The 16,298-nt window shown below is 45.4% G+C and overlaps 1 protein-coding gene across 1 annotated transcript; it reads right to left on the minus strand.

Annotated features, from left to right (window-relative positions):
- Positions 1-2,250: 2,250 nt before the first annotated feature.
- On the minus strand, positions 2,251-8,441 carry LOC129651673 (protein FAM205A-like). The gene is made up of 4 exons (XM_055580300.1): positions 8,301-8,441; positions 7,675-7,720; positions 7,099-7,159; positions 2,251-6,113 (listed from the first exon to the last, which is right to left on the minus strand). Exons 1-4 carry the CDS (start codon positions 8,439-8,441, stop codon positions 2,354-2,356), a joined length of 4,008 nt encoding a protein of 1,335 aa, XP_055436275.1. The 3' UTR covers positions 2,251-2,353.
- Between the last annotated feature and the right edge of the window lie 7,857 nt (positions 8,442-16,298).

Raw genomic sequence — 16,298 nt, forward strand, 5'->3', positions numbered from 1 at the left:
TCCAGACCTCCCTCTCATCTCCCACTCCACTCCACCCTTCAGCCTGTTGCAGAGGCCCTGTTTGAGTTCCCTGAATCATACAGAAAATCCCCACTGGCTATCTGTTTTACACATGGTATTGTAAATTTCTGTAAATTCATCAGCACCATCTCTTCAGATTCCATATATGTCAATATATGATATTTATATTTCTCTTTCTGACTTACTTCACTCTATATAATGGGCCCTAGTTTTGTCCACCTCATTAGAACAGATTTAAATGCATACCTTTTATGGCTGAGTAGCCTCTGTGGGTTTGTGGTTCTTGCTTCTTCTGTCTGCCCTCTGATGGAGGAAGTTAAGAGGCTTGTGTAAGCTTCCTGCTGGGAGGGACATTTTGCTGTGGCTTCTTTGTCTTTGGACATGGGGTATCTTTTTTTTGGTGGATTCCAGTGTTCTCCTGTTGATGCTTGTTCAACAACTAGTTGTGATTTTGGTGTTCTCCCAGGAGGAGATGAGCACACGTCCTTCTACTCTGCCATCCTGAACCAGAAGATTAATCCTTTCAATTTCTTAATGTTGGGCTGTCCCAGAGCCTGGTCCTTAGATGTGTTCTTTGTTTGTGAATCATTGCCTTGGTGATCTTATTCAGTTTCATGGTTTTACATTTCAATTTCTCTTTATTTCCTTCTTTCTCCTCCTCCTCCCTATCCTTCCCCTTCCCTTCCTCTATTTCTGCATCACCACCATCATCACCATCTGATCTATCTTTCTATCTAATTATCAACAGCTAGGACCTTACCTTAGGTGCAGCAAGCTTCTGTGTTGAGAAAAAAATGTTGGAAGTATGATCTCAGGCAGAAGCTGAGAGATTAGTCATGTTACTATTGCAGTAATCATAGCTTCAGAGAGAGAAATGGTCATGTTTTGAATTCATTTCATAAGATGTAGCCAAGAGGATGGTTTGGATGTGAATGATCAGGAAAAATGTCAAGGATGACATCAGTTTTTGTCCAGAACAACTGGAAAGATGGAATTGCTATTAACTGATGTGAGTACTGTGATTGGAGCATGTTTTGTATATGTAATTAGATGATGGTTGGGGCAGGGACTCAGGAGTTCACTGTTGTGTAGTTTAAGGTGAATATTGGCCATTCAGGTATTTATGTTGATTAGACAATTTGGGCAGGCGAGACTGTCCCATGAAATCATGAACTCCATTGTGTACTTCCTATGTCTTTGCTGTGATTGTGATAGTACCTTACATATAGTAAGTAAGCAAATATTTAAATTGAATATAAGACACTTCTCAAGGTTTTTTTTTTTTTTTTTTTTTAATATTTTTCTTCCCATTTTTACTTTGGCTATGTGGTTCAGCTTGTGGGATCTTAGTTCCCTGACCAGGGATCAAACCCATGCCTCCTGCTGAGTCCTAACCACAGGACCACCAGGGAATTCCCTTCCAGTTTTAAGATATAATTGACACATGGCACTGTTAGTGTACAGCATAATCAAGGTTATTTTTATTGTGACCCTTGTGGGGTCCTCCTAAGAAGAGTACTTCAGTAATCCTGCGGCAGGATTCCCTGTTTCATTACATGTCATACTAATGTAATGATTTGTGTGCCTCCCCAGGTGTCATTCACTCCATGCAGCTGATAGGCAGTGGAAGTGGGATACAGGCAAGAGAGTTCCAGCAGCCTCCCAGGTGTGTTCTCCAGAAAGATCTAGCCAATAACCACCAGGGGGCAAAGAGGGGAGATTCTACCATTTGCTTCTGACATGAGTTATATTAGCTATATGCTGTTGATAATAAACCAAAGCACCTCCTCAAAGCTGGAACACTGGCACTTCCCTCCAGATTGTGGGCATATATAGAAATCATCAATGAATTTTGCTTGTGGGATTCCTGGCTACTCCTTCTTGACAGTACTATCCTCAGGCCCACAATGGTCCTCTGTGCCCAAGGATGCCATGATAGAAGTCAAGCCTGACCTTTACTTTCAGTGTACTTAGACAAGGGCCTTCCTTCTCTGCTTAAGTCCCTTTCTCCACAGTCCAGTGAGGGGGGTGTTGTGTGGAATGCTGATCCAGCTTAAGTGTGAGTTACAGCTCCTTTTCTAGATAGGAAGAACATTTACTTCCCATGTGCCTTTCCTGAACACACCACAGTGGAGTAAAGAGCAGACACACAACTCTCTGCTTAGACATATAGAGTGTATTTGGGGTGGTATTCTGCCCACCTGTACATTAATGAAAATTACAGTAGTATCCTCTTCAAGGGATGCAGACATTGGGTAGACTATGAAGTCTTTTGATTGTGACAAGTCTTCTTGAGCAGACCAGTGCTTTTGTCTGAGGTGACAGCTGAGGGTCAGGGTGGGTTCCCTGGTTGGGTGGCACAAATCACTCGAGGACAGTGCCGAGGGCAGTGGTGGGGGGTGCTCAGAACAGAGGCTGAGTGGAGTTGATGCGAGTGGGAGCGGTGGCAGAACTTGCTGTCCAGGGACTGGGGTATGTCCGTGAAGGCCAGGCCCATCTGCTTCTCAGGGGGTGGAAATTGGGCCTTCAGGTCCCCTCTTGTCTTCTCTGTCTTAGTACTCTCCTTGGGACTTTTGGCTGGAGCCAGGCTCTTTGTTACATTTACTTTTCTTGTGTTAGCCATTTTCTCAGAGGTGGAGGACGTGGATTCCTTATGCCCTTTGCCTTTTGTTTTGAGGTTAATACAGTGCAAAAAAGATTTCATCTTATTTCTAAAGCCAGAATCTGGAAGACTGGGCCTCTGGTGAGTATAGCCTGGCATCACTGGCCCCTGCAACATCTGACCATGTAAAGTGTGGCACCGCAATGGGTTACCTGGAGTGAGTTTGCCCAGGAAAGGCTGGCCCTGTGACACCTGGGGTACCACAGGCTGGGCATTCTCAGGAACTCTTGCTGGTTTGAGGATGACATTGAGCTTGGCTTGACTGGCTCGCAGGTCATTCTTCTCAGAGTCTTTTCCCTCAGGGACTCCAGGAGGTAGCTCTGGGAGTTTAAGCTGAGGGTGATGCTGAGGACTGCGCTGGCAGGGAGCATCAAGGTGAAAATGACGTCTCTGCCAACAGGAGCTGTGGGGTGTCCTGTTCAGGAGCACCCCTTCTGGCCTCTGCGCTTCAGTTGAATGGTTTTTTTCTCTTGTGGAGGAGAGTGTGAAGCTTGCATCCCCTTCTCCGTGGTCCCCAACTGATTTGGGTTTGCCTGGCTTCTTTCTCTTTTCTGCCAGTGTGGGAACTTGGGCTGAGTCCTTGCTCTTATCAGGCTTCTGGGGTTCAGAGCTCCAGGGCTCCTCCAGGCTGGGGTTGTTCACACTGGCTTCCAGCTGAGCACAAAGTACCTGGGCTTTGGCTTCTGTCATGTCCCCACTGGATTGTGAGATCTGGGTGGCCCAGTGGACAGAATCACAGTGTGCTGCACTGGAATGATGTTGCTTCTGTTTCTGATGCACTGTCTTTAACTCCGTGGCTAGCTCTTCTGTGAGGTGGAGCCATTCTGGATCTGGGGAACGTGGTGCGTCTGGTGGGATGGGGAGATCCTGGAGTGGTGGTTTTCCTTGGTTGTCTAGATTCCCAGGAGACTCCTGTGTGCAAATGTTCTTTGGCATTGCTACAGTTTGTTCTCTGGACGCCCTTGCCTTTAGGGGAATTCCCAGTTGTATCTCTAGGATCTTCTTTCTCAGATGGAAATTTAGTTTAGTCAAGATGGGTTCCTTGAGTGAGCAGGGCCTCGCAGGCCCTGTCTGGCTTTCTTGAGGCACCATCTTGATTATCTCTTCCATCTGCACTTCAGCCTGGAATTCACCTGCAGCGTCTGCACAAGCCTCACTGCCATCTTGAAAGCCTGGCCCAGGACTCAGACCCTGCTCTTCAGGTGAGGGCACCTGAGTCAGAGGTTCTCTTGGGAATTGGACAGGTCCAGGCACCATCTCTGTCTTCATAGATGGGGAAGTGATTGCTGGAGCCATAGCCCTGGAGAGAGCCACATAATAAAGAGCAGGCAGTCCTGACAAGAAGGCCAGATACTTGTGCTGTAAAGTTGTCTTCAGTTTCTCAATGGCTCCCTGAGACAGGGCCCAGGACAACTTAGGATGTTTAATGAGAGCATCTGATGAGGCTTGTTGATGCTGGTCAAGGGCTGTTGGCATCCAGGATGTAACTTCCTGTCGTTTGTCCAGGTCATCTGCTGCCTGTAGTTCCAGGGGCTTGCTTTCTTGGATGCAGGTGAAGGGAGCCACTTGCAGGCCCCCAGGAATACTGAACTCGCAAGAGCCACGTATGCAGACAGGAACCTTGCCCTGGTGAATCTCCTCGCATTTGGAGTCAACATGGTTCTGCAGTGTTGCCTTGGCCTGGTCAATCACGTGCGGCATAGGGACTGATGCTGGGTCCTTAATGGCTGGGAGTGGGTCGCCAACCCCAGTGCCCTCTGGATCTGTGGGTTGGGGGACATTCACATTGTCCAGGGCTGTGCTGCTCCTGGACAGAGTCTGCTGGCCAGCAGGGGGCAGGAGCAACTGGAGGGACCGCTGGATCTTCCAGGGCAGGCTCGAGCTATCATGAACCAACTGTCTCTGGAGGTGGAATTCCAGCAGCCTCCTGGACTGCTCTGGGAAGAATAGTTTCTTTGTGATGGTGGAGACAGGCTGGCCTGGCCAGGAAGTTTTTACAGTCTCAGAAGATTGGGCTTGGTCACTGGGCTTACACTGCACAGGGCTCTCAGTGTGCTGATCTCTCTGAAAAACATCTGGAAAGTCCCACCGAAGCTGGAGCTGCCTCTGCAGCAGATGCCACTCCAAGGCTTCACATTCATCCAGAGTCAGCAAGGGGCTACTGATCTGAGCTTGTTGGTGCTCAGGTGGAGCTGTCCAATTTGGGGGAGATGGAGAAGAGGGTAGAACTGACTGGGGCAGAGTTTTAGGCATCAGAGGGAAGCAGGAGAGCTCCTTGAAGAGAAAAGGATACTTCAAGGAGTGCTTGGACATGCTCCCGTTCATGGAGAGGCCTTGATAACCCAAGAAGGTGTCAACCAGGGACTCGCTGTGCAGAGAAGGGAGGCCACAGAATAGCTGGCTGTATTTCAGCTGCACAGGGCCCTCTGAATCACTAGCCTGTTGCCCAGGCATTAGATAAAGGCCACTTAATTCTTTGAGAGCTACATAGGGTGAGGCTAGAGTCATATGGTTTGGGATTTGGTCGTAGTGTCTTTGTTCTGGGTCCATAATGGACCATTCAGAAACCCAGAAAGCCTGGGTGGGTTGGCCAGCTATACATGAGCCCCAGTTCTGGTATGAAATGGTCCCGAATTTCTCAACAGAGAACTGAGAAATATCATTCTGGATGAAAGAAACTGGTTGATTATGTACAGGGTGGCAAAATAGTGGCGGGTTTGGCATAAGCTGCCTCAGGGACTCTTCCACACGTCTGGGGAGCCCCCACCTCTGGAAATGCATCAGTCTTCTTACATGCACCTCAAGAAGCCTCAGGACTTCAGGACTAAGGAACGGCAGGTGGGCAGGGAGGACAGGGACCATATTTAAGGCCATAGGATGTGTTAGAACTGTGATTTCTCGATTCAGGGTCAGGAGAGAGACCTGGGAATTCAAGGGCTGCTGGCCTTGGTTCCCATAGACAAGGTTGGGGTGGCTCTGGATTATCTCCTGCAGGTTCACTGAAACCCTTGGCTCCTCAAATCTCAAAGAAAGCATAGTCTCTGGGCCCCTGGGCACTTCTGGCATTTGAAATCCCTGCCTTAGCTTGAGTTGTTCAGCCCAGTAATCATGGATGCCAGCTGTACCAGTTGACTGGGCCACTGACTGTGCCAAGGATTTCTGTGACACTGTGAAGTTTGCAGATGGAAGTGAAAGGTCTTTGGAGTGTGGGGAATGATGCTCCATACTCTGCTGGAAAGAAACTTTAGGAGTGGACAAAACCTCTAGGTAAGAGGAGCCCTGTGCTGGCCCCCCTGAAGTCGGGGAGACCAGGGTATTCTCATCTGCCAGCACCTGCTGAATCTCCAGAGCCATGCTGTTGCAGGTTTGGCAGCAGGGATCTTCACATAGGAGCTGCCGCACACTCCCCTCTTGAGGAAGCCAGTCCTGGCTGGGGAGGGAAACATAGCAACCGTCTGTTACTGATGGAGTGACAGCTGCCTCTTTGGCCTCAGACTGGGCTGCCCTCCCCTAGTCCTATAAGCTCAGAGGCCTGCCTCCGCTGCCTGTATACTCATCTGTTTTTTTCCCCTAGGGTAATGACATTTGGCAAGTTATGGTGGGCTGGGCTGAGGGCCTGGGGCTTGTTGGATGAGGTCTCAGACAACTGATGGGAGCACAGGGCCTTAAGAGAGTGGGTGGTCGGTGAGTCCTTTGTGACCTGTGTTGAGAAGCTGAGCTAGGAGAAGGCAGACAGGGGATGCAATGTTTAGCTGATGGCACAGCACCAGGAACATCACCATGTAGAACCTGGAGTCATTCTCTTTAGGGGCCGAGGCTGTGGCCTGGTATTCAGTATTTCCAAACTATGAAAAAGGAGATTCTTTTGGGAACTCTGCTCTGGGGATTAAAGAGTGTACACAACATCTCTTGAGAGTCCGTCCCCTTTCTCTAGAGAAGAAAGAAATAATATGACAAGCTCCTGTCTGAGGGCTGTCCCAGGAATTGACCTCCCTGAAGACAGAACCAGAGGAGGTAATGTCAGCAGGGTCCAGGGGTCTGCCCTTGAATGGGTGTAGCTGTAAAGAGAATATGAAAATGATGAATTAATTATGTACTTAATTATCTATTCTCCTGACTGTATAACTTGTCTTGTGGCTTGAGTGCAAAACCATGTAGAGTCTTTTATGAACTAGTGCATCTACTAGTGAACTCCTGAATTCCGGGGCCACTTGAGCCTAGCACAGAGAACTAGGACACTCTTCTGAAGTAGCTGAGCACCCCTTGCCCTGGCAACCCTCCAAACCAGTGCTCCAGGCTCCAATGTGTCTGGCTCCCTCCCAGCCATTCTCCTCTCCAACCTTGTCACAGGTCAAACAGACAAATGATCACAGGCTAGGCTGGGAATTGGGAGACTGCAAAGAGCAAGAGATCACCTTCTCATGACAGAAAGCAGCTCCCACGGCTTCTCAGCTTCTTCCTGGGAAAGTCTCCTAGCTGAGAAACCAGGAGACAGTGTTATATGGAAAAGGAGAGGGTTCAGGGACATCCTATAGGAAGCCTTTGAATGAGAGGAGATTGCAAACTCCAACAGTGAGTGCTGTAAAGCACGTCTGTGTATGACTTAACCAGGTATGATGTGCTCTTCTGGGACTGCTCTCATTTGATCTTCACAGCTATGCTGTGAGTGAGGCAGGATCATCAGATACTGTTTCATAGGAACAAGACTGAGAGATGAAGAGACTTCCAGAGGGTCATAAAACTAGTAAGTGACACAGTTAAGGACTTCTCCCATGTTTCCTGTCTTTTCATTCTCAGGGGTAAGGTGGACTTTAGAACATTCCCAGACTCTGATTTCCCATCCCCCCTATTTTTTTCTGGGAGAATTTGTAAGCTTAGACAATGGAAGTCTTCAGTGGTTAGAGTACCTGGCTCCTGGCACCAGGGCCCATCAAGGGACAGGATTCCTTGCCCACAGTGGAGGGGAGTCAGAGCAGAGACTGAGACTTTACCTCTTGACGCTGCATCTCTAGCCCCTTGTCTGACTTTTCGGTGACTCTTAAAGAAAAAGAATTAAAAGAGTGTGAAGCTGGGACATCATTTTTTTTCACATCCAAAATGAAACAAAGGAAATATACATTTCCCAGTCTCTTTCTGTATATCTGTCTGCATTTTATACACTCTTCCATATGTTTGTCCTGTACTCCAGCTTTTCACCTGAACATTTCATTTTTTAACTTATTTCGCACTTACTTCAGTGCTTTCCATATTCTATACCTCCTGTCCTCTTTCTCAGGACAAGTTTGTCAGGGGGCTTAGTGTGATACAGGAGGAAAAATGGAATGGATTAAATGGTTGGTGGCTCTCAGCCAATGATTTCTGCTTATTAAGTCCACCAATCAGAAAAATCCCCCATTTTTGGAGGTCAGAAGAAATCCAGTGAGGTAGATTCCATTTTATCTAGCACTCAACCCAAGTTAGATAGAAATTCTTAAAATTTTCAACTAGAATATACAGAAGGGGTGGGCTAGCAGGGCATTATTTCTAGGCTCTGAAAAAGAGAAGTACTATAAAGAGTAACTAAATGTGTCTTATCTAAGAGTTAACTAGTGTAGCCATGGTCATAGCATTTCCCTACCGGGCAGCAGCTCCTTTTATGTTCTGTTAATCCACAGTAACTCTCTTTCACTTGCCAGATAGTTAGGATAATAATGAAGATGGAGCCATAGATATATAAGAGATACCCTAAATCCCACAGAACAGAAGTCGGGATCAGCATGGTCTAAAACCTCATAGCATGAGGAGACCAACCATTCCTATATGTAGGCACTCAGGGTCCTGGTGCCGAATGACTCTCCATGCTATGCCTGTGGTCTCCACCTCACAGATGACGGAACCAGCCATCAGACTACATCACAAAGCCCGCCTGTTTCACAAGGCAGGTGTGGTGTCAAAAGACATACCTGTCTAGAGAAGCTCACATGGTGATTCAGTCTGTAAATGAGGGTATCTTGTTGTAAGGACAAGGTGTTGCTTGCAGGCAGTGTCTTTGCTTCGTTTGTTTTCACTTTCCACAGCCTCCACCAGCCTGACAGCTCTGCTTTTCCTTTGTGACAGCTGTCTTGTCAGCCATCCACTGAAAACTGAGTGTTTAGGAACATTAGGTACCTTTTGAGAAAGAGCAGCTGGGACAGAGGAACCTATGTAAACTCCACCTGTACTGAAAATGTATGTGAGAAGCATACATTAGCTTAGGGACGGCAGAGACTGGTTATGGCTTGGGAATGGAGATCTTTATTTATGGCTGCTCTGGGTCTTCCTTGCTGCTCTCGGGCTTTCTCTAGTTGTGGAGAGTGGGGGCTAATCTCCAGTTGTGGACAACAGGCTCTAGGTGTATGGGCTTCAGAAGTTGCAGCATGCTGGCTCAGTAGTTTTGGGTTGCTGGCTCTAGGGCTCACGGGCTTCAGTAGTTAAACAAAGTGGCTCATTTGGTAACTTTTAGGCATGACGGGTGTTTTCCAATCACTCCCAAGACCCATCATTCCTACACCTTGACTATTAGATTTAGACATTATATTACCTGCTTGGCTGTCTGTGGATATTGTGATCTGACTCCAATATCTCAAAATTTCTGAATTTCCTTGAGAGAGTCTTTCCCTGGTAACAGTGGTCTCACAGCCAAAAAATTCTTGGCCTCAATATCTCTGAAGTTACCACTTGGTCCTTCCTCCAGTGTCCAGTCCTCTATCCATCTGGCATGGTGAGTGATCAATCTGTGCTCAGTCCTAAGCTGGACAGTGTCAAGGATACAAAGATATTTTCAGTCATGTTGCTTTTAGAGCCAGCAACCTAAAACCACTTCACTGGTTTCTAAGATAAGACTAATCCACACAAAGTAAGAACCAGCAATGGAAAACAAATGGAATCATTTATTCATCTGTGAGGCCCAGGTCACAAACATCCCATTCCTAAGGGGAAAAAACACAGTGAGGATCAGGATGCATAGACAGAGAAGGGTCCTGGGTAGAGTGAAACTGGAGTTGAATGTTTACATGCAGGCTGTGGGTGAAAGGAGTGTGTTCTAGGTAGGAGAGAAACTTACCAACAGATGCAGAATACTGAGGGATGGGCCATGGAGTTTATTTGACAGTAAGAAATGCAGTCTACCTCTAGCAGAGGTGCATGTGGGTGGACTGGATTGGGCTTGAAGGGAAATACTGGAGGAGCAGGAATGAGTTCTCTTGATGGAAGCATTTATTTCAGTAACTTAAAATTTTTTTAAAGTAGGCACACAAAATTACAAAGGCAGAAGAAGTTATGTAGTATGTCTCTTTCTCATCTTTCTCTCCCCTTTTCCTTCCCTGTGTATCTTTCAGAATTGATTTAGAAATTGATTTGGGATAGGAAGTATAAATAAAGTGATATTTTTTCGCAAATGAAAGCATATTACAGACATGGTTTTTATCTTGTTTTATTTAATAATTTGAAAATATCTTATGTATATTTTGCAAGTATTTTTTAAATTGAAGTATAGTTGATTTACAATGTTGTGTTAGCTTCTGATGTACAGCAAAGTGATTCAATTTTACATATATGGATTTCAGATTATTTTCTATTATAGTTTATTATAAGATATTGAATATAATTCCTTGTGCTATACAGCAGGACCTTGTTGCTTACCTATTTTATATGTAGCAGCTTGTCTCTGCTAACCCCAAACTCCTGTGTCTGCAGCAGGGCCTTTGCCCTGGCCCCCAGGCAGCATGCTGACCGGCACCTGGCAGCAGGTGAAGGTTTACATGCTCAACGAGGACCATCAGTGGGACAACCGGGGCACCAGGCATACCATCCGGCTACGTGGAGTGGCTGAAGGGCATGTCCCTGCTAGTCAGGGCCTGACAAAACATGGTCCACCTGAGAAGGGAATAGCAAACCACTTCAGTATTCTTGCCTCAAGAACCCCATGAACACAACAAAAGGCAAAAAGATATGATGTAGGAAGATAAGCCCCCCAGGTCAGTAGGTGTTCAATATGCTACGGGGGAAGAGCAGAGAAATAACTCCAGAAAGAATGAAGAGGCTGGGCTAAAGCAGAAACGTCATTCAGTTGTGGATGTGTCTGGTGGTGAAGGTAAAGTCCAATGCTTTAAAGAACAATATTGCATAGGAACCCGGAATGTTAGGTTCATCAATTAAGGTAAGTTGGATGTGGTCAAACAGGAGATGGCAAGAGTGAACATTGACATTTTAGGAATGAACTAAAATGGTCGGGAATGAGTGAATTTAATTCAGATGACCATTAAATCTACTACTGTGGGCAAGAATCCCTTAGAAGAAATGGAGTAGCTTTCATAGTCAATAGAAGTCCAAAATGCAGTACTTGGGTACAATCTCAAAAACAAGAGGATGATCTCTATTTGTTTCTAAGGCAAACCATTCAATATTACAGTAATCCAAATCTATGCCCCAATCACTAATGCCAAAGAAGCAGAAGTGGATCGGTTGTATGAAGACCTACAAGACCTTCTAGAACTAACACCAAACAAAGATGTCCTTTTCATCATAGGGGACTGGAATGCAAAAGTAGGAAGTCAAGAGATACCTGGAGTAACAGGCATGTTTGGCTGTGGAGTACAAAATGAAGCAGGGCAAAGGCTAACAGAGTTTTGCCAAGAGAACACACTGGTCATAGCAAACACCCTCTTCCAACAACACAACAGACGACTTTACACATGGACATCACGAGATGGTCAATACTGAAATCAGATTGATTATATTCTTTGCAGCCTAAGGTGGAGAAACTCTAAACATTCAGCAGAAACAAGACCTGGAGCTGACTGTGGCTCAGGTCCATATTGCAAAATTCAGGCTTAAGCTAAAGAAAGTAGGGAAAACCACTAGGCCATTCAGGCAGGACCTAAATCAAATCCCTTATTATTATACAGTGGAGGTGAGGAAAAGATTCAAGGGATTAGATGTGGTAGACAAGAGTGCCTGGAGAACAATGGATGGAAGTTTGTAACACTGTACAGCAGTGAGAGAGTTAACAGGTAGGAAGCCCAGAGATCCCTAAGAGGAAGGAGGAAATAAACTGCAAGTGGCAGACATTGTTTTCCTTTCTCTACACAAAATTAAAAGAGGCTTATTTTAATTCTGTGCTGACAATGCCTAGTTCTGCCTGAACTTAACTATTCTCAAACCTTGAGTTAACCTATGTGGTTTTTCTTATGGAAATGTTTTTCTTAAGCTATGTTAATGAAACTATGTATTTGCTTTGTAGTCTGCCTTTCTTCAAATCAATTCTGGCCTAAGACTAACCTTTTTTTCCTCTTCTCAAACATTGGGCTGATAATGGTTCAACAAACCAGTATTCATGTCAATTGTTTTGTGGCTGGGGATGACACACCTTGTGCCATTCTATCTCAAAAAGGCATATTGTGGGAGAGGGGCCTGGGCAAAATCCCTTAGCCTGGAGGTGTTTCTTATATCTGATTAGCAGCTTGCTAACAGACATATACAGCCAACAAAAACAAGACCAGGAGCTGACTGTGGCTTAGATCATGAACTCCTTATTGCCAAATTCAGACTTAAACTGAAGAAAGTAGGGAAAACCACTAGACCATTCAGGTATGACCTAAATCAAATCCCTTATGATTATACAGTGGAAGTGAGAAATAGATTTAAGGGCCTAGATCTGATAGATAGAGTGCCTGATGAACTATGGAATGAGGTTCGTGACATTGTACAGGAGACAGGGATCAAGACCATCTCCATGGAAAAGAAAGGCAAAAAAGCAAAATGGCTGTCTGGGGAGGCCTTACAAATAGCTGTGAAAAGAAGAGAAGCGAAAAGCAAAGGAGAAAAGGAAAGATATAAGCATCTGAATGCAGAATTCCAAAGAATAGCGAGAAGAGATAAGAAAGCCTTCCTCAGGGATCAATGCAAAGAAATAGAGGAAAACAACAGAATGGGAAAGACTAGAGATCTCTTCTGGAAAAGGCAATGGCACCCTACTCCAGTACTCTTGCCTGGAAAACCCCATGGATGGAGGAGCCTGGTAGGCTGCAGTCCATGGGGTCGCTAAGTCGGACACGACTGAGCAACTTCACTTTCACTTTTCACTTTCATGCATTGGAGAAGGAAATGGCAACCCACTCCAGTGTTCTTGCCTAGAGAATCCCAGGGACGGGGGAGCCTGGTGGGCTTCCGACTATGAGGTCGCACAGAGTCGGACATCGGACACGACTGAAGCAACTTAGCAGCAGCAGCAGCAGAGATCTCTTCAAGAAAATTAGAGATACCAAGGGAACATTTCATGCAAAGATGGGCTCGAAGAAGGACAGAAATGGTATGGACCTAACAGAAGCAGAAGATATTAAGAAGAGGTGGCAAGAATACACAGAAAAACTTCACAAAAAAGATCTTCATGACCCAGATAATCACGATAGGGTGATCACTGACCTAGAGCCAGACATCCTGGAGTGTGAAGTCAAGTGGGCCTTAGAAAGCATCACTATGAGCAAAGCTAGTGGAGGTGATGGAATTCCAGTTGAGCTATTTCAAATCCTGAAAGATGATGCTGTGAAAGTGCTGCACTCAATATGCCAGCAAATTTGGAAAACTCAGCAGTGGCCACAGGACTGGAAAAGGTCAGTTTTCATTCCAATCCCAAAGAAAGGCAATGCCAAAGAATGCTCAAACTACCACACAATTGCACTCATCTCACACGCTAGTAAAGTAATGCTCAAAATTCTCCAAGCCAGGCTTCAGCAATACGTGAACCATGAACTTCCTGATGTTCAAGCTGGTTTTCGAAAAGGCAGAGGAACCAGAGATCAAATTGCCAACATCCGCTGGATCATGGAAAAAAACAGAGAGTTCCAGAAAAACATCTATTTCTGCTTTATTGACTATGCCAAAGCCTTGGATTGTGTGGATCACAATAAACTGTGGAAAATTCTTCAAGAGATGGGAATACCAGACCACCTCACCTGCCTCTTCAGAAATCTGTATGCAGGTCAGGAAGCAACAGTTAGAACTGAACATGGAACAACAGACTTGTTCCAAATAGGAAAAGGAGTCCGTCAAGGCTGTATATTGTCACCCTGCTTATTTAACTTATATGCAGAGTACATCATGAGAAACGCTAGGCTGGAAGAAGCACAAGCTGGAATCAAGATTGCTGGGAGAAATATCAATAACCTCAGATATGCAGATGACACCACCCTTATGGCAGAAAGTGAAGAGGAACTAAAGAGCCTCTTGATGAAAGTGAAAGTGGAGAGTGAAAAGTTGGCTTAAAGCGCAAGACTCAGAAGACGAAGATCATGGCATCTGGTCCCATCACTTCATGGGAAATAGATGGGGAAACAGTGGAAAACAGTGTCAGACTTTATTTTTTGGGGCTCCAAAATCACTGCAGATGGTGACTGCAGCCATGAAATTAAAAGATGCTTACTCCTTGGAAGAAAAGTTATGACCATAGATAGCATATTCAAAAGCAGAGACATTACACTGCCAACAAAGGTCCGTCTAGTCAAGGCTATGGTTTTTCCAGTGGTCATGTATGGATGTGAGAGTTGGACTGTGAAGAAAACTGAGCGCCTAAGAATTGATGCTTTTGAACTGTGGTGTTGGAGAAGACTCTTGAGAGTCCCTTGGACTGCAAGGAGATCCAACCAGTCCATTCTAAAGGAGATCAGCCCTGGGATTTCTTTGGAAGGAATGATGCTGAAGCTGAAACTGCAGTAACTTGGCCACCTCATGTGAAGAGCTGACTCATTGGAAAAGACTCTGATGCTGGGAGGGATTGGGGGCAAGAGGAGAAGGGGACGACAGAGGATGAGATGGCTGGATGGCATCACTGACTCGATGGACGTGAGTCTCAGTGAATTCCGGGAGTTGGTGATGGACAGGGAGGCCTAGTGTGCTGCAATTCATGGTGTCGCAAAGAGTCAGACACAACTGAGTGACTGAACTGAACTGAACAGACATAAAACATTGGAGAAGAGCGTGATGCTGGGAAAGATTGAAGGCGGGAGGAGGAAGGGACAACAGAGGATGAGATAGTTGGATGGCATCACCGACTCAATAGACATGAGTTTGAGTAAACTCTGGGAGTTGGTGATGGACAGGGAGGCCTGGCATGCTGCAGTCCATGGGGTCAGAAAGGGTCGGAAAGGGTCATGTCTGAGCGAGTGAACTCAACTCTCAAAAACTAGCAAGGGGGCATTCTTTCTGCCCCCCTTCTGATGTCTATTTCAGAAGCTTTCTCTATCTCTTTTATACTTTAATAGAACTCTGCTACACAAAAGCTCCGAGTGATCAAGTCTCGTCTCTGGCCTGGATTGAAATCCTCTCCTCCAGAGGTCATGAAACCGGCGTAGTTCACAGCTCACGACAGCAACCTTTCAGGAAGTGGTGACCAAAATCATTCCCAAGAAAAAGAAATGCAAGAAGGCAAAGTGGTTGTCTGAGGAGGCCTTAGAAATAGCTAAGAAAAGAAGAGAAGCAAAAGGCACAAAGGAGAAAGGGAAAGATATACCCAAGTGAATGCAGTTTCAGGGAATAGCAAAAAGAGATAAGGAAGCCTTCTTAAGTGAACAGTGCAATGAAACAGGAAAACAACAGATGGGAAAGACTAGGGATCTCTTCAAGAAAACTGGAGATACCAAGGGAACATTTCAAGCAAAGATGGGTTCAATAAAGGACAGAAATGGCAAGGACCTAAGAGAAGCAGAAGATATTAAGAAGAGGTGTCAAGAATACACAGAACTGTACAAAAAAGGTCTTAATGACCTGGATAACCACAATGGTGTGGTCACTCACCTAGAGCCAGACATCCTGGAGTGTGAAGTCAGGTGGGCATTAGGAAGCATTTCTATGAACAAAGCTAGTGGAGGTGATGGAATTCCAGCTGAGCTATTTAATATCCTAAACGATGATGCTGTTAAAGTGTCGCATGTGATATGCCAGCAAATTTGGAAAACTCAGCAGTGGCCAGAGGACTGGAAAAGGTCAGTTTTCATTCCAATCCCAAAGAAACGCAATGCCAAGGAATGTTCAAACTACCATACAATTGTACATGCTAGCAAGATTATGCTCAAAATCCTTCAAGAATGGCTTCACCAGTATGTGAACTGAGAAGTTCCAGTACAAGCTGGATTTAGAAAAGCCAGAGGAACCAGCAATCAAATTGCCAGCATTTTCTGGATCATAGAAAAAGGGAATTCTACAGTTCTAAAATCTGCTTCACTGACTATGCTAAAGCCTTTGACTGTGTGATCACAACAAACTGGAAAATTCTTAAAGAAATGGGAATACCAGACCACCTTACCTGTCTCCTGAGAAACCTACATGCAGGACAAGAAGCATGTTAGAACTGGACATGGACCAATGGACTGGTTCAAAATTGAGAAAGGAGTACATCAAGGCTGTACATTGTCACCTTGCTTATTTAACTTATATGTAGAGTATATCGTGTGAAATGCTGGATTGGAAGACTCACAAGTTGGCATCAAGATTGTTGGGAGAAATATCAACCTCAGATATGCAGGCCATACCACTTTAATGGCAGAAAGTGAAGAGGAACTAAAGAGTCTCTTGATGAAGGTGAAAGAGGAAAGTGAAAAGCTGT

This window comes from Bubalus kerabau, chromosome 4 (assembly GCF_029407905.1).
Source record: "Bubalus kerabau isolate K-KA32 ecotype Philippines breed swamp buffalo chromosome 4, PCC_UOA_SB_1v2, whole genome shotgun sequence".
In the NCBI taxonomy this organism is placed as follows: domain Eukaryota; kingdom Metazoa; phylum Chordata; class Mammalia; order Artiodactyla; family Bovidae; genus Bubalus; species Bubalus kerabau.